Source organism: Taurulus bubalis, assembly GCF_910589615.1.
Source record: "Taurulus bubalis genome assembly, chromosome: 12".
NCBI classification, from domain to species: domain Eukaryota; kingdom Metazoa; phylum Chordata; class Actinopteri; order Perciformes; family Cottidae; genus Taurulus; species Taurulus bubalis.
Window position 1 is genome coordinate 6,671,079 of NC_136600.1, and position 19,083 is coordinate 6,690,161.

General features: G+C 44.7%; 1 protein-coding gene across 1 annotated transcript in view; it reads right to left on the minus strand.

The window, feature by feature from the left end:
• Positions 1 to 3,553: 3,553 nt before the first annotated feature.
• LOC306745116 (clathrin coat assembly protein AP180-like) overlaps positions 3,554 to 19,083 on the minus strand; it is a gene marked incomplete at both ends in the record, with an annotated part of 28,604 nt that continues 13,074 nt past the window's right edge. The window contains 8 exons of the mRNA XM_079227852.1: positions 3,554 to 3,619; positions 8,680 to 8,721; positions 8,804 to 8,910; positions 9,669 to 9,780; positions 10,291 to 10,384; positions 10,845 to 10,947; positions 12,128 to 12,203; positions 16,403 to 16,545. Of these exons, the coding sequence (XP_079083978.1) occupies positions 3,554 to 3,619; positions 8,680 to 8,721; positions 8,804 to 8,910; positions 9,669 to 9,780; positions 10,291 to 10,384; positions 10,845 to 10,947; positions 12,128 to 12,203; positions 16,403 to 16,545 (743 nt within the window). The remainder of the gene's footprint in view (positions 3,620 to 8,679; positions 8,722 to 8,803; positions 8,911 to 9,668; positions 9,781 to 10,290; positions 10,385 to 10,844; positions 10,948 to 12,127; positions 12,204 to 16,402; positions 16,546 to 19,083) is intronic.

The window sequence follows — 19,083 nt, forward strand, 5'->3', positions numbered from 1 at the left end:
TGAAGACTTTAGTTACTAAATGAAAAAAATGTCCACTGCCTCATAAAAAAAAGTGGACCTCCTTTGGTATATATTCGTATATAGTTTCATTAAAATACTTTATACTTTCATACAAAATAATTTTGTGTGTTTTGAAAAAAGAGCAAGGAAAAATGTCATGTACCGTATGACTACATGCAACTTAAGAAAAACGTTAGAATGCAGCAGACAACAGTTATCCAGATGGTAGGAAGAGTCTTTAAGGTTTCTGGAAAGTCCATCAGACAACAGTTTGTGTTTTCAAATAGACGTTTAGCATTGTGGCTCACATATAATGGTGTAATACTTGAGGGGCACACTCAAGCCATCTGCTTACTAAAATGTCATAATGTACATGTTCATCCTTATTTCTAGCAGGATCTTCAAGTGTTGTATGTTGCATCAAATATATCACATTGCATACATCTCATAAATGTGTAATCTGATGGGACGAAAGCCTGTAGACTTTTTCGGGTCTTCAAATTTAGCAATATATCAGTGGTTATAATGCAAAATTTAGGGAAGGATAATCTAACCCTAATCCTCTAAATACTAACTTCATACCAAAGTAAACTAATCTGTAAATAACAAAATAATAAAGGTGCTTGCTTCCCTAGTCTACATTCTGTCTAGGACCAGACTGACCTCCGAAAAAGTCCATGTCAGCGGCTGAGGCGGGAGCGGAGACGGGCAGCGAGGTGGGCGCCGGTGGGGCGGCAGCGGTAGCGGCGGGGGCTTTGGGCGCGGGCGGTGCAGGAGCAGCAGCCACTACATCAGCGGCATGAGACTCTCCCTCCGCTAAGAGAGCTTCAGAGGCTTCGTCAGTGGCAGACGGAGCTGCTATGTGGATGAACCCAGTAATCCAAACGCCACGACCCGGTCACAACCCCCAAAAGAGAGGAAATAGGATGGGAAGAAAGGGGAGATGAGGAGGAAGACGGCGGTGTGAAAAAATGAAGAAGAAGAAAAAAAGAGGCAGGCTTAGCAGGTGCTAAAGGTGGAAATAGCTTGAAGCAAAGACAACGAGAATGCCAGGTAGAAAGTCAGGTGAAAAGCTATCAGTCAGAGTGAAAACAGAGTACTCACCCTCAGCCAAGAGATCTGCAACAGACAGACAGACAGACAAAGATAGAGAGAGAGACAGGTGAAAGAGAATTAATGATTTTAAACTATGGAAATGACCTGATAAAATGTAGACATATTTAAATTTGCAAGCTGCCAACATTATAGAGGACGAGTCAGGGGCAAAAAAGCAGACATGGACTGGTGGTAAAGCCCAATAGAGCTACAAGCTCCTTCATTTATTTTAGTTGGACTGTGGCCATCTTCAGGCTGTCAGTGGAGATGTGGAGCTACACAGAGAGCTGGCCAAAAAGCAACAGCCTTTTTTTAATATTGAAAAATGCTCTCTTATTTAAACCACATTGTCCAATAAAAAGGCATCAACGAGGGTACCACTTCTTACTGTCTTTTATGGAGCCATTCCAAAAGACAACAGTCAAGATTGTTTCAGCTCATTTACTCCAAGTTGTGATTGATATTACTGCCAACCATTTTCCAAAGCATACGTTTTGGATTTGATCTTCTTCCATTAAGTGTCCATTAATTTGACTGTGATATGAAAATCGCTCTGCAGGGACCTCATTTTCTAATCCTTTGGAAAATGGTCCTAGTGTCAAGTAAAATGGTTTGTCGTTAACGGAACAAAACATTTGATGGAATTTAAGTTCGCCATGTCATTTAATTAACTTTTTTGGGGGGAAATACATTAAAGTTTTAGTCAATCAATATCTATTTGATATCAATATCTATTATTAGGAGAAGAAGAAGCTGCAATCGTTAGTAAGTGTTTCTTCTGAACCAAGCAGCATGTCATCAGCCCAATACATTATTATTTAGAGGAACACATTAAATTAGACAAAATAAACCTGTTGACGTCGTAGTAACGTTATTTCCCCACTCAGCGTTAGCCGGTCTTCTCTTGTAACGTTTAAAGTAAAAACAAAGGTCCCATCACACAGGTCGGGTCTCAACAATCAGGTTCTGGTAGAGCTGAACGTTCTCACCTCCCCATCCAGTCATGGAGGAAATCGCTGCTGCGCCCTTTGTTGATGATGAGGACATGGGGTCTAGATCCAACAAGAACCCATCATCAAGAGCACTGAACACAAAGAAAGAGAACGAGAGGGAGCTGTTGACAGAGGCAGTTCATTTCTAATGTATTGTTGATGCGGGGCTCAGTCCAAACATTTTGAAATATCGCTGAGTGACTCTTACTTGCTGATCGGGGTGGCGGTGGGGGCTGGCACGGTGGGGGTGACAGAGGGCGGAGGAGGTTTGGCAGGTGGCCCGGGGCGAGCAGGGGGCCCGCCGCCAGGAGCGGGAGGCGCACGCCTGGCCGGTGCAACAGCGGCAGCAGCCGGCGGCGGCGGCGGCGAGCTGTTGTTGGCTGTCGCATCCTGCTGCAGAGAAAGACCCTCGGTCACACGGTGCCCAACGCGGTTATGTAAGCTGATGTGATTCAACACATGAATTCACAATTAATCTCCTCCTAGGAAGTCAAATTATCCTTACCTTAGTGGGCGACCTGCAAAAACAATGACAGCACATGAGTTAAAGAGTGTAATGATGTACATGCTGAAACCTAATGGCTGTTGCTGAGATTGGAGGCAAAGTGACAACTTAACTATCACTTTGCTGTTTTTCAGGCAGCCAGCATTTCAAAGTGATCACATTCAGTACACATCTGCAATTAACAGACCCACGGCGCACTGCTGAGCAACAGCATCTCGGCCTCTGCTCCTCTTTAAACAAAGCTTCGCTTTTTAACATTGCAGATAGAAAGCGGGAGCTGAATGTTTCTGAATGGCATGCGTTGGAAGCTTTATTTACAAAAAAGGGCAGTGTGCAGTAAAATGATTAAAAAGATGAATTTTCGTAGTGGCGTCAACTTAAAGGCAAGGCTTATTGTTGCAGTTTGTGACAATGGCAACAGTGATGCAAATTATTAAAAAGGTCACACATATCCTGTCACGCGAGTAACAGGATAAAAAGAAAAAAGTGTTTTCTATAGAAAAAGCTTCTTGAGCAAAATGTATTGTTCGCAACAATACAAATGTCAGTCGCTTGCTCGGATGTCATTTCTATAGACTCACTGAAAACTGGAGAACAAAAAAGTATTTATCAATACATACAATGGTATGAATACTATTTAAGTCCTTTTCTCGTTGACAGAGAATACTTACTTGTCTTCTCTGAGTTGAGGAAAGACAGAAGAAATGGCACGTTAGAGAAATAACGTGGGAGGAGAAAGAACAAATTGAAATAGAGCAGTCACAGCAGTAACACAAAGAGGAAAGAGTCAACAAACCCAGGTGCCCAAATCACTACAGACATGTTTTTCAGTATGGCAAGAAGCATTAAACTGTATAATTACGGGATTATTGAAGCTTCAGCTCTGTGTTACTGCTGGTAAACGATTAAAACAGGAAAGGGCTTGCAGATATATATAAATTATAAATACATATTGAGCTACTTACGGCTTCTTCCCCTCCAGCGTGTTAAGGTGGGTCTCCAGGGACTCCAGAAGGCTTTCTGGGGCCTGTCAGATAATAAAGAGAGGGTGATACAACAAGGACCGTGAAAGTTGGGAACGATCAGACAGGGCTAACAACACCGATTACATTGGTGCCCAGATAATCATCTTCCTTGTGCAGTTTTTTCAGAATAATCTAATTAACATCGACTGGGCAGCACTGACTCATAGACACCGACTCTATTCTCCAAGTCTCTCTGGGTTCAGGCCCGTTGCTATTTTCAGCATGCTACATCTTGGTGGCTTTAAATTGTGATTTCAACTTGAACTGTTTTCCAGATGCTACTGAAATCACATGCCAAATGTAGAGTAACGGCAACTGCTTTCTAATCGCAAAACTTGATGCAGGATTGTTCACAGTACCAAAAAAAATGATGGTTTTGAAATTTTGATTTAACAGTTTGATTTAATTTCAACAGTTGAAAATCTGGATATTTCTTTACCTTTATTGCAAACACTTTCTTCACTACCTGTGAACTCTTGCATTTGTGTTATCTAACTCAGTGATTTTCAACCACCGTGCTGTGAGAGAGCGTCAGGTGTGCCGTGGGAAAATGTCCAATCTCACTTAATTGGGCCCAAAAAACATAAGTTTAGTTGCCGCAAATAATTCCTATAGAACAGGTCTACACCTTCTATTATTAAACAAACTAAACGGCCGTATGTTATTGATCGTATCTACACGACAGCATGTCATTTCTGGGTCACGTCTACAACTCTTCTCTCTGTTCCGCGCACGGCTGAGTTCTGCCCTGATGCGCTGCACACAGATGAGCAGAGAGAGAGAGAGAGAGAGAGAGAGAGAGAGAGAGAGAGACAGAGAGAGAGACAGACAGAGAGCAGCGAAAAATATGTTGCATGCTTTTCACAATGGGATTTGCTGCTTGAAGCTATTTTAAGCTATCAACGATCACTTTTAAAGCCTAATAGTTAATGTATTTGCAGGTCAAGACAAACATCCGCAACAGGCTGCTGTCTGCGGAGCTCGATAAATGGAAATATTCTTCCAAAAGCCCGAAAAACACACTGCAGTGACAAAGCCGAGACACTTTGTGGCTGTCATTAAAATAAATAAACACCACGTTTCCTTTAAGTCAGCATTTATCGAACTGGGGCGGTATTTATTACAGGTGAGGCTCAAGAGGAAATGCTGATTTTAAATGTTCACCGTCCGCCGTTAACAGGTTGCGCTTACAGATTCTTGGCATTTTGCCACAAGCTGATCTTTATGAGATCTTTGTGAAGTCGGCTTTCTGCTGTTGTGTCTCTCTTCATTGAGCATGAATTGAGAGCCGTATGAAATCTACAACCCCGTTTAAAAAAAATGTGTAGAGGAAAGCAGCTCACTGAAGCCACTAATACTGATACAACGTGTTGCTCACATATCTGCACTCATTCTGTTTTGCAAAAAAATAGCTTATTGTTTTCCACAATACGCTATTTAGTAGTAACTAAATATTAGTTATTTTTTGCATAACTTCATTTTCATTTTTCTAACAAAGTGATAACACACTTTTTTGTCTGATCAATCTGCTTTACTTGAAACACTGAATACTCTTCCATGCCAGTAGGTAGCACAATAATTACCTACCATATATGCTGTATTATGCTACAATGTGACATTTTGTAACTTGTTGGGTTGTTGGTGTGCCACAGGATTTTTTTATTGTAGAAAATGTGCCGCGGCTCAAAAAAGGTTGAAAAACACTGGTCTAACTGTTCTACATCTTATCTTCTGCGATGAAAGGCAACATAACCACACCTTCAGAAGCCCAGACCAGGCCTGTTGGGCATTAATATTGTTTGAGTACCAACCAAATGTGTCTGTAGCATTGTGTATCCAAAATTCAAGTGGGGGATTAAACGGGGTACAAAAAAGTAACCAAAGAAACAACGCTCTGCTTCCAGAGAGAACAATGTTCCATCCAGTCACGATGCAAAGCCGCATGCTCAACCAGGCTAAATGGCACATTATCACCTCCCGACATGCAGTAAAGAGGATAGTTCAACATCCTCAGGCTTATTATGAGAGGTCAAAGCTAAAACAGACAGTAAAATAAATCCCTAATTCACTTTCCTCTATACCCTGCTCCATTTACTAGATCTATCCAAGCTCTCTAGTGTATTATCCATAAAACATTGAGATACCAACGATGCATAGCGGCTGATCTCTTTTTTTTTGTCTTGGCACTGAATAGGATGGGTAGACCATTTATCATCCAGAGACTTTAAAGTGTCTTTCCTCTCTGGCAAGAACCAAGAAGGCTGTTCTGCAGACAAAGGACGGATATAACCGCTCTATTACTGGAACTCAAAGAGTGCAGGGGAAGTTCTCATATGTAGACTCATAAGTCTCATAAGAGCACTTTCAACAAATATTGATGAAGCTAATAAAATACATTTAAAAAAAACAAAAGAGGCAGAAATTACAAGATTTCTAGGCAGATACTACATCCGAATGTAATGTAGCTGCAAGACATTAACATGTAAGAAGACTTTTCGAGAAACCCCTTTTGCAACCAATCTGTTCACTTAAATGTAAAGGATCAGATGAATGCAACAAGTTTAAAGGGCATCTGTGGGAATTGTATTATCTGTTGTTAGTATGCTTTCGAAAACTTTGTTGACGGAGGGACTGATGTAAAAGAACACATGTTAGCTTAAGGGAAAATAATGAAATTCAAGACTTCAAGTATCTCGATAAATTGTATTGTCGAAGTATTGTACTTATTTCCTTTTTTAGCTGAGATTAACATAATTAGGTTTTATACTGCTCTCATATCTGTAGAGTTAACAGGAAGCTACTCCCAGCAGTGGATTAACTTAGTTTACACTACCATTGAGACTTGAACTCACTAGATCAGTTGAGAAGTAGTCCAGCACATAATTCCCCAGAAAACCACAAATAGTTGTTTTCACAGTCAGTTTCTAAGCTTTGACAGAACCAGGTTAGCTGCTTCCCTGCGTTTCCGGTGTTTATGCTAAGCTAGGTTAATCATCTGTTGGCTCTAGCTTCATATATTTAGCATACGTACATACACATGAATGGTATCAATCTTCTCAGCTAATTATTGGCAAGAAAACAAATAAGCATGTTTACCAAAATGTTGAAACAATATCTATATTTTGGCCACAAATCCAGTCTGCCAACACAATACAGTCACCTTAGCTTTCAAGATAGTTCACAAGTCTTTACCAAAATCCATTGACATGAATTTACAAATTTGGGTTCAGGAGATCGCACATCCCATCTCTACTTCAAGTACTCTATAATGCAAGTGTCATACATTACAGTATGTTCGATCAGGCATGCTGTTTTTCTGTTTTAACTAGATGCCCGAACCACCTCAGCTGACTCCTTTCGACACCAAGGAGCAGCGGCTCAACTCCAAGCTCCCTCCTGATGTCCGAGCTCCTTACCCTATCCCTAAGGCTGAGCCCGGCCACCCTACGGAGGAAGCTCATTTTCGACCCAGAGTTCGTGACCATAGGTGAGGGTTGGAACGTAGACCGACCAGTAAATGGAGAGCTTTGCCTTCCGGCTCAGCTCCCTCTTCACCAAGACAGACCGGTACAGCGCCTGTTTTACAGCTGCAGCCGCACCGATCCGCCTGTCGATCTCCCGCTCGAACCGGATCCTCTCCGCCCCCTGGCTGCGCCTAGATATCCTGTCCATGAAAGTCACGAACAGGACCGGTGATAAAGGGCAGCCCTGGCGGAGGCCAACACCCACTGGGAACGTGTCTGACTTATTACCGAGGATATGAACACAGCTCCTACTGCAGGCGTACAGAGACCGGATGGCCCGTACCAACGGGTCCGGCACCCCATACTCCCGCAGCACCCCCCACAAAATCCCCCGAGGGACCCGGTCGAAAGCCTTCTCCAGGTCTACAAAGCACATGTAGACTGGTTGGGCGAACTCCCAGGACCCCTCCAGTAGTCTTGCAAGGGTAAAGAGCTGGTCCACTGTTCCACGGCCGGGACGGAATCCGCACTGCTCGTCTTGAATCCGAGGTTCGACAAGCGGTCGGAGCCTCCTTTCCAGCACCCTGGCATAAGTTTTTCCCGGGAGGCTGAGTAGTGTGATACCACGATAGTTTGAGCACACTCTCCGGTCCCCCTTCTTGAAGATGGGAACCACCACCCCGGTCTGCCAGTCCATGGGCACTGTTCCCGACCCCCATGCGACACTGCAAAGGCGTGTCAGCCAAGACAGCCCAACAGTGTCCAGTGCTTTCAGCATCTCAGGGCGGATCTCATCCACCCCCGGCGCCTTGCCACCGAGGAGCTTTTTGACTACCTTAGTGACCTCTGCCAGGAATATGGGTGCATCCACCCCAAGGACTTCAGGCGCTGCCCCCTCATGCAAGTCATCCATACTTCCATGTGACCTTTCTATAGACCTTATAGCTACAGAGTTTCCACAGCAGAACACAGTTTAGACACCTGAGACTAATTTCAGGAATCAACAGGAGAAATCCGGTTTCTCATTCTAGGAATCACTTATATTCAATGACCCATAATTCAGGAATAAAAAAATAACCTTTACAGTGACTCTATGGATGTTCTGTAAACTCTTCAGCACAACTTGAGGATAACAATCTGCTGTGCCGTGATACAGTTGTTGAACTAAAACTATGTTTGGCTCAGAGATTTAGCAGCGGAAAACAGCCGCCTCAGCAGCATCGCTCAGCATATCGCAGCTTATCCAATCGGCTCTTCCAGTCACATCGTCCCTCTTCATCAGAGAGCCCGATGTCTGTCTGCTGGCTGTGCACTCGCTGTGCAGTGTGCTTCAATTCAGTGCACTCAAGAGAGTTCAAAATGTTGGCCTTCCCCTCAGCTGTTTGCTCCCCAAAGCTAGCTCTGTGCTCACTACTCACACTCTCAGTCTGAATGATCAATCTGCAGCTCTGGAAGCTTCAGATATTCACAGGACATGCAGCACAGTTGAAAACACAACACTGGCCTGCTCTGTTAGCATGTAGCCTTAAAAAAACTGAAAGGATCCAGAATTAACAATGAATTGAAAATAAATAAACGTGAGGAAAAGCCAATCTTACCTGAGTGAGTTCAGGTATGTCATTTTTGTCTATTCCCACTTGCTGTAAAATAAGAGAGTGACATTTCAGTGCAACAGTTACGAAGCAGTACAAGCTGTAGCTGCTATTCAGTAATACAGGCTACCTCAGCAATTTTGAAGAATTCTGAAACCCGAGTCATTCGTGTCAGGAATCTTTTGTAGATCTCCAGCCCGTCTTTACATTGGCTTCTCTTCATCTGGAAAAACTTTTCTGGATAACAGAGAAATGTCAAATGTGAGTATTTATGTTTGTTAAACTAAAGAATACATCTGGGGATATTCAATGTGTGTTCTTTCTATCAAAAAATTCTGTGAAATGTCCAAAACCAACCCCGAATTGATCCTACGAACATGCATTGTGTGTGTAGCCGAAGCCTGATATATGTTCCATAGAGCTCCATTGTTTTCCACAAACTATTGAAACACATCAATGAGCCACAGTGTTGCACTGGGGGACATGTTCATGACTTCATTACCACGAACACACACACTGTAGGTCATTTTGAGTTGATCAGCTGTTTATGAAAATAACGTTGTCAATACTTCAATAATGTCCTGGAGCGCAAGTGCAACAGACAGGTTAGGTATGTTGGAACGTATTGAGACTGCACATTGACGTTTATTTCACAGTATTTGTTGAAAATAAAATAAATCGCTTTTGTTAATTGATTATTTGTAAATGTTTCCACTGAGGGACTAATAAAGGAATATCTCAAATAACCGATATTTAAAAAAATTGCAATACCACTAACAATACCTGTATCCTTAAATTGATACAGATACTAATAGACTGCCTAATTTGATATACTTTCCCTCTATCACTCGGCGCATTAGATCGAAGAACGCATATGGTGATTGGCTGTGAGCAAAACCATACAAATAGTCGTTTTTCTGGGTACAACAAGGATAGAATGCAGGCATCATTTGACGTTGAGAAGTTTCCAGCCCGAGAGAGGAGTGATTCCTTACCTAGCAGGTTAATGATGCCATCATTGTAGCAGGCATACAACTTTATCAGATCTTTGAAGAGTAGGAGAAAGCAGGCATTTATCACCATATTGTTCAGTTCTGGTGCATGCACCTACGGACAGAAACAAAAAAGATAGGAGGAGCAGCGTGATAAGGATTTTGAAGATGAACAGATGGAACACGAAATAGCTCTACAGGTGACAACAGACTTACTGAAGCTGTATTAATATAAAGGGACAATACAATTTCAGCAAAAGCAGATACTGTTACAGGTTAATACTGGTGTAAATGTACAGGTACAAGTACAGGTAGTCTCTGTTTTTCTCGTCCTTCTGTTGAAGGTATACCAAGTAGATAATTGTATAATACACAGTGAGGAATAAGAAAGTGGAAATCCACCTCATTTATACACACGTTTGTTTCAACGATAGAAGACATAATTAAATGCAACCCTGTGAGAATGGTCCTCAATGTGAAAGGGGGCTAAATTGTCTTCATAGATGCTACAGCACTAAGCTTTGTTAAATCCAGCCGGCAGCTTTATTTTCTCCACTTTGATTATCCCTCGGCGGATTCAGTAACCTTGTAAAGTGACTTTGTTCCCTAACAGCGAGTCACCCACTTCAAAATCCAGCAGCGCGTCGATCTGGCTCTGCAGGGTGGGCATTCCTTTCAACAGCTTCTCCACTGACATGGTCCTCATCACTCCGTCGGCTCTGACCGAGGGAGACGGAGAGAAATAAAACATGTGAGAATTGAGCAGCAGCTCTCAGATTCATGTACTGTCGGTCAACATATAGAACACCTCTATGCTATATAACTACTGTATTATCCACCAACGTGTCTGATCTGTATTCTGTTGGATTTTTTCAATGCCGGCTTATGTAGCCAGAGAGACCTCGTGTCTGCCGGCGAAACAGAGCTGTCCAGTAATAACCCACTCTGTATTCACCTCTGCACTCAGTACACGGCGTATAGCCATGCACTTGGCCCAACGCCGGGCTTAAATCCATCCCACGCGCTAATGGGACTCCAGTGGGATGTGTGTTATTCTGATAGATGCGGAGGGCAATAGGAAGGGGCATGATCAGGTCCCGGGTAAACTCACAAAGCAAAACAAATCAATAATAATGCTGAAATAGTCATGCCGTTGTCGTGAGAAATGAGAATCGGTACCCTTTCTTGACCCGGCCAAAGTCGAAAGCCATCTGTCTGTAGGCGAAGGCCTTCTCGTTGAGATAGCGGCTGTAGCGCCTGATGAATGTGGACATGTCGTAGCCTGAGGAAGAAACACTCGCACGTAAACACATGACCAGTCTCCACTGTCAATTCAGTGGAGGGATGAGTAGGCTCTGAAAAGACTTACAAAAAAATCCCCTCCAAAAGTCAATATTGGCAATTACAAAGTTTCAAAATGTCTTTAATGCCATTGTAAGGAGACTTTAGTGGTGTGACAGGCAAAGAGTCGCTACCTGGGATAAATATAAGGGAGATTAAATGTAATAAGTGGATTAAATATCTCATCTTTAAATATAAATCTTCTTACTTATTTTTGTTTTCTGAGAGTTACATGAGAAGATTGATGCCATACTCTTGTCTGTACACTACGCATGGAGCTAAAGCTACAGAATTAGGGGGGAAATAGCCAGGGAAAAATGCATCTACTAGCATCTCTAAAACTTGGTTCTGGTACCAAGGTGCATCAAATTACTGGATCAGGCTAGCTGTCTCCCCCTGCTTCCAGTCTTCATGCTAAGCTAAGCTAATTGCCTGAATGCAACTTCATATTTAACAGACAGATATGAGAGTGGCATCAATCCATATCTAACTTTCTTGTCTGTATGCTAAATATAAAGCCAGAGCCAGGAGTCTATTAGATTAGTTTAAAGACTGGAAGCACGAGCCGACAGCTAGCAAGGCACTGTTGTCAAACAAAGATATCTTTGGAGATGCTGGTAGCACGTTCTCATCTAACTCTTGGCAAGGCAGCAAATAAGTGTTTTCTTCCCAAAAACTGTAACTATGCTTCAACAATAAGGAGGACGTTGGCCCATGCTTAGATTGAACGTAATCCTGATTATGTAGTCTTTAAAATGTAAAAAACAATTACAATTCAGCTCCCTAAACTCAAGACAACTAAATGTCCATGACAACAGACTGTGAACCCAGTGTTTATCACCATGGATATGGGTTTAATTGTGGGGAAGCAAGGGATTATGGGAGCTGGAACTGAGGAATGGATAGAGGAGTGATTTGGCTGGTTGTAACATTCAAGCTCATTCTGCTGTCGCACGAACTGTAGCTGCTCGAAAACACGTGTTAAATGTATTAAATGGAAGTGAGAGAGGGAGAGTGGAACACACAAATAAACATGGGGAATTCATTGACCAAAGAAAGGTCAGAATGAAGGGACAAATCAGGGTTGAAAATGAAGGGTAAGAAAAAGAAACCCCACCCACCGTGGGAGCCAGTTTTGTCCAAGAAGTTGCTGAGGTTGAACAAGGTGTTTCTAGATGCCAGGAACTGCAAGAATCTCTGCAGGAGGGAACAAGCGCACAGGGTTTAGTTCTCTGCCGGGCACTAAATGACAAACAGGGAAATGGCTCCAATTTGAGCATTCTTGATTAAACAAATTCAAGACATAGTAACGAAATTAAATTCTGTGAAAAAAATACTTTAATTCACTGAGAAATAACCATACATTACACCACACAGTTATGAATGAACACATATCCCAGCATTCATGGCTTGATATGTTTTCATGGTCATATTCAAAGAGATGTATCCATTTTAAAAATGAAAAAGGAAGGTTTGTTTGACGTTCACAGCCATCTCGAAAGGGGCAGTTCAGCGCTCAACCTGTGGAAGTGCCTGCAGCAGAAAGTGGAATTAATATGAGAAGTGTGATTCTATACTGGTCCTTTTCATCAGTGATTAGGGAGAAATCCAGCATTAAAAGAGCAATGCTACAGCTTTCATGAGTGGGAGGGTGTGAATATGAATTAGACACAAGAAGGGGACCAGGGAATACAGCATAATAAAGACAAACAAGCTCACTCTGCAGCCCTGCAAGATCAAGATTACCACAGTCTGTGGACATAAACGCATACCATGCACACACACACACACAGACACACACGCACAGCTGATGCTTAATCCGCAGCTGCATTTACACAAGACAGAGCATACAAACATGAGGGACGTTAAGGAGGAATACCCCTCCCTGGAGAGATGGTACCTCCCTTCCTCCTCTCACCGTCTTCTCCCTTTCCTTCTCTCTCTTCAGTCAGTGCTCACACTATCATCATCAGGGACAATGCAACAGCAAAGGCCTGGCTTAATAACGAGCAGGTCTCAGGAGACTGAAGACACATGCAGCACTGCATACATACATTGGCTTGTCTAACATAGTTATGAATCACAGTTATGACACGGTCCATTTGAGCATTTGTGTCCACATCACGGACGTAAGAGCACAAACATGGGGAGCAATATCTGTGTTTTTTTTTTTCCGAGACGCCGCCTCCCTCTCTCCGGCAAGGAGTGAGGATCATCCCGCCAGGGCGTGGCCGTGGAGGAGGTGCTGCTGGCTGTGGGGAGCGGGTCGGCCACCAGAACCTGAGCTTCGCGTCCCGCATGAACGAAGCGGTGGTGGCTTTCCTGAGGGACGAGCCCCTCGTGCGCCAGCTGCTCGGGAGCGGCGTGACCATCAGGGGCGCGGCGGTGCAGGTGTCCCCGCTGTCCGCCCCCTCCACGCGGATCACCGTGTCGGGAGTGCCGCCGTTCATTCCGAACGAGGCAATAATGGAGGAGCTGAAGAACTTCGGAAAGTTTGCCAGCGGGCTGAAGGCTGTGAACCTCGGGTGCAGGGACCAAAAACTAAGGCACGTCCAGTCTCTGAGGAGGCAGGCAGTGGCGGTTCTACATGTAATTACGCCCCGGGCGAGACCCCCCTCCGAGCGCCCACCTCCTCTTCCCCCCGGCCGGGTAAAAAAAAAAAAGTCGGAAAAATATTTTATTTTGAAAAAAGACCGGATACATCCGTCTGTGCGTAGCCTCAAACGTAACATCTTGACACATGTCAAGAGGTTCCTTACGTTACCCCAAAAGTGAAACTTAAAAGTCCATTACAACTCTGTGTTCTGGATTGAAATCAAGGCAGAGTTACTGAGATCGCCAAAAAAGCTCTGAAACCCTGCCTCCATTCCAACATCCTGTCTTTGTGAAGCAGGTTTTAATGAAGTGACAGATTGCACATAAAGGTTTAAGTTACGGAGTAGAGTCAGTAGACTGGACATAAACAACAGACGTCGGGGCTCGGTCTTTTTCTCCCGTCACCCCGAGACGGACCGGCTCGTAGCAGAGAAACAAGATCAGGGCTCCACTAATGCAGCGTCATGGTGAGTTGTATCTTTATGCATTTTATAATTGTATTTATGCCGGTCATATTTATTACGTCATATTTTTCGTCTACACCGTGAAGGCCGGTCCGTGAAAATATTGTCTGACGCAAAACCGGTCCGGCTCAAATAAGGTTGGGTGCCACTGCATTAGAGTACGGCTCCATAGCCCACAGTGGATCCGCACGCCGCCGCCCCCACACACACGACCCGCAGCCGCCGCTTTTTTTTTTAAGTGGTCGTGCCGCCCCCCACGTGTCATGAAAAAGTGCCGCCCCGGGCGGCTTCCCGGGTCGCCCGTGCCCAAAACCGCCCCTGGAGGCAGGTGTTCATGTTCCTGAGCTCGCCTGCGCAGAGTCTGTAGGTGTCCTTCAGGGTGAGGCACGGAGAGGCCGCCTACATGGTGTACGCCAGCTCAGACCAGCTGCGCTGCTTCCAGTGCGGAGAGGTGGGGCACAGGCGGGTCGAGTGCAGGCGCAGGAAGCGGGCCGGTTCCGCTGGTGCGGCGGCCGAGGGGCCGGTCGGGCTCCCAACCTGCGGGCCGGCTGAGCTCGTGAACGGCGCCCCCCCGGCTGGACCCCCAGCTGGACCCCCAGCTGGACCCCCGATGGGCAGGTCAGGCTCGCCGCCTGCGGGCCGGCTGAGATAGTGAACGGCGGAGCCGAGGAGAAACCCCCGGCTGGACCACGGCTGAACCCACAGCTGGACCCCCGGCTGAGCCTGCGGCTTGCAGCTCTTCCGGCGTGGCTGCTGGGGTCACTGACTCCAGAATGGAGGACGAGGAGCAGCAGAACGAAGCGGAGGAGCAGCAGAGTTCTGCTGAGGAGAACAGCAGCTCTCAGGAGGCTCTGGAGGTCGACATGGAGGAAGAGGCCTCCACGAGTCTTGGGGAGCTCACTGGGAGCACAGGGGCAGAGCAGGGGGGCGCCAGCAGCCAGGTGACAGGTGGAGGCGACCTGGAAGAGAACTCTGGTCCACTAGTCGCTGAGGGGACCGGGTGGGGACAGTCCACAGACGTTTATGAGTTCGAAGAGGTTGACAGTTTTTTAGATAAGACTTTTGGGAAAGCGGTGAGAGTGAGCGACTACTTCGGTGATACGGCCAAGTTCATTAGGTCTGCGAACAGTTTGAAGAAGTTATTGGGGCTGAAGAAGAGCTACGGCCTAAAGAAACTTGTGACTGACCTGAGGAAGCAAGAAGCGAGTAGGACTGAAACAATTGAGAAAAGGACAAAGTAGATGGGCGGATTCATTGTGTGTCCTTCTTTGTGTGACTTCTGGACTGTCCTCTCCTCTGACCCATGCAGGTCTACAGGTGGAGACACGGACAGTTCTTCCTGGGTTTTGTCTAGGTGGATTTTTTTAGTCGTTACTTATTTATCTTTCAGGGCTGTTGAGATGAAAATGTTGGATTGTGTTGTCCTATATAAATCTCTCTCTCTCTCTCTCTCTCTCTCTCTCTCTCTCTCTCTCTCTCTCTCTCTCTCTCTCTCTCTCTCTCTCTCTCTCTCCTCCCTCCCTCCCTCCCTCCCTCCCTCCCTCCCTCCCTCCTCTCCCTCTCTCTCTCTCTCTCTCTCTCTCTCTCTCTCTCTCTCTCTCTCTCTCTCCTTCTCTCTCTCTCTCTCTCTCTCCTTCTCTCCCTCCCTCTCCCTCTCCCTCTCTCCCTCTCCCTCTCTCCCTCCAATTCAGTGGCAGTTTGGTTTTCTTTGATGGCTGTGAAGGAACATCTGTTTATCTCGCTGAGGTATCCCTTGGTGCCCATTCAGAGCTTTCTTCAGCTGTCAGGACATGAATTGGGTCAGGAGGTCAGGACCAGGAAGCAGAAGGCCGTCAAGGTCAACATTTACAACCATGCAGCAAACATAAAAATGTTTAAAGGCATTGGTTGGTCTCACGTACGCCCTGGAGTGCCTACACGTACCCCCATTTGAGAACCACTGATCTAAAGAACTAAAATATAGTTATATTTGAATAAGTTAGAATATTAATGAACTTGACTGGCAAAAATATATAAAACGAACGAATTGGTGGATATAAACAAATTTAGCTCAACAGTCATGATGACATAATTGCTGCACAGTCGACATCTTTTTACACTCAAACTTGTATTTATATGCATGCAAGTTCTTCTGTGCTACTTTGTGTTTAAGAGCAGGCAGTTGTGTGTCTACCTTGGTATCCAGCACTGCCCGACTTTACAACTGGGAGCTACAACCACACTACGGTGGCGGTAAAGTCCCTTTACCTTCAAGGGTATACACCTGACATTAAAACCAGCAACCAACAAAAGGCATGTATTCAGAGTGTGTGTAGCAACAGTGCGTTGTCCCCTCACCTCGTTGCCATTCACCATGAGGTTATGTGTGGTGATCAGGGCCTTGAAAACCACCACCCAGCTGGCGTTGCCGACCCTCTCCATCAGCGTGTCGGCCATCTGGGGGACGTTCACCGTGGTCTCCTGGGTGGCCTGGATCAGGTCTGAGAAGCATCAAGGGGATGAGAGACAGAAGGTCATGATGGTTATTAGCAGGGGAGAGACTCAGCGCTGGTACAGTGCGCGCTTAAAACCTTTTATTCAAGTCATGATAGCAGATGGGCGAGATGCGGTGGTGCTGGGTGTGGGCTCTGCTGCATTTCACAGCCGCACTCTCTCGCATCCTAATTTTTTTTGACTAAAAATGAGCAAAGCGTCTGCAAATGGAATGAGATCAGTATTAAATCAACCTGCTTTAAACTTTCACACCAGTAGCAATGCACTCAGTCTCATTTAAAACCTGTACTTTTTTTAGATTTAGAAAGTGTAAGATCTGACAGCTTTTGCAGCGTTTGCCTAAATGAGTTAATCTATTAAAATAAGTGCTTCACATTGCACCACCATTGCCTGGTGTGAGTGAGTCACACTGGCTACTTCTTTGTTCCTTCCTGCAATCAGTCATTAATATCAGCACAGGCAGAGTGGAATATTCCACAGCAGAGGAACTGTCGTGACCAAAAGGAAAGAAATGATTGTAATGCGAATCAGACTTTTGGGTCAGAATCAGACAGACAGACAGACAGACAGGTTGACGTAGTGGTGCAGAGATGAAAAAAATGATGTAATACAGCAACATCTGCAGATTATCGACTCCATAAATCCATGATGTTCATTCCATGATGAACGAAAAATAAAGGTAATATTGCTCATGAAACAATCTGCTAAAGCTACCTGCTCCGTGTTGTCCTAATGCAAGTGTCCTGTCAATTAATCTTTGCAAAAGTTAAGCTTCTTAAGCACTCTGCTATGCTATGAAATTCTCTTTATGTGGAAAATATCCAGTCAGTGGCCAGACAAGAGTATGAGCATTTTACTTAAATCTGCACTTTTCAATATTTTTCACCATGTGTAACATAACGGGGCACGACCCTCAAGACCATTTTCACTTGACCCTGTGATTCCCCTCAGCTCTTTGAAGCCTTTTAGCATCTGGAACCAAAGGCCTAGCATACCTTGCTAATACCAGGCGGCAACCTCTGAGTGTGTCAAGTGAAGCCAATGTGGAAGTCCCTTAAATTTGTAATAAATAAGACATATCTGTTGTGTGTAGTATCAGCATATGTCAGATGACAGCAAAAGCTTTGTGAAGACTTGTCTATTCACTGGCAGATACACAAGCTGTCCTCCGCGGTAAACCTCAGGCCATATCTCCAGAGACAGGATGAGGACTGAGAGAAGTAGGTGTGTAGTGACGGACAGAGCGGGACAGAAAACATGACCGGCGTCATTTTAAAAGCCCTGATTCAGCCCAGCAGGGCAGACGCAGAGCAACTTCTATGAAGCCCTGTGATTCATTCATCGTGTCATATCCATCCTCCATATTTACTGCCAGCAGACCGGCTGAGAGGTGTTTATTGGATTTTCCTCCCTGGCTTGATATAGATTGAATGACAGTACACATCAAACCTTAAAGACCTCAAACATGGCACAATTTGTCACTTGTTAGAGTGACACGGAGTAACATCTGGTTAGTTTGATTAATGCACTCAACTTACGAATGCATTGGACAACAGAAACATAACAAACACATGGTACGGACGGAGAGGGATTTGGCGGCTTTAGAGTACATGCCTTACACACCCATGTCGCTACTTACGGTCAGAAACACCAGTGAAATACACTGAAAACACCAGGGGTAGACATTATCGTTGAGGCAATCTGGGCCTGGTGGCCCCCAACTGTAGGGCCCCTAACAGCTGTGCTGTACTATTCTAACTCATTGTACGACTGTAATAACTTACAAAAGGCCCCCAAAGCCAATATTAGCTTGTACTACTAGTACTATACTACTAACTTTGTTTTACTTCAGAGGACAACATTGTAGTACTACATTCACCTGACAAAGAAATGTTACTGGCTACGTTGCCGATTCAGATTTGACACACAACATATAACAATTGAAATATACTAACTTTTCAGCATTATAATTGGAAAGCTTAGTTGATTTAAGTAGCCTACATTGTGCTGATAATGCCTCTCTTTAACGCTGAAGTATTTATAGTTCTACTCTTAATAGCTTTACTCAGAAAACAAGTTTGGAGTAGGCCTTCCTCTTCGAACACTGCCTTTACCAACATTCCCAGTTAGAGAAGTCAAACGGACGGTGCCCGTTCGGTGCTTAAATTCCATTAATTATTATGGCATTAATAGTCATGCAAAAATGATGCATTCAAGGTCACTTTGCTTTGACAGTCATGCTACGAGTCTGCTCGGGCTTTTGCTCCCTCCATCATGCTTTCATCATGCGGTAATAATTGCTGGCGCGTTCTCTTCAGTTGTAAGGCAGCACACACACAGAGAGAGAGAGAGAGAGAGAGAGAGAGAAAGAGAGAGAGAGAGAGAGAGAGAGAAATAATCCCTACGGGCTGATGAGTCAGCAGCCTGCATCATCCTACGCTTTTCATCTCTGCCTGTCTCTAACTCTGCCTGTCGCTCCGTCTGTCTCACTCTCAGCCTGTCTCTCTCTGTCATTTACAGTGAGG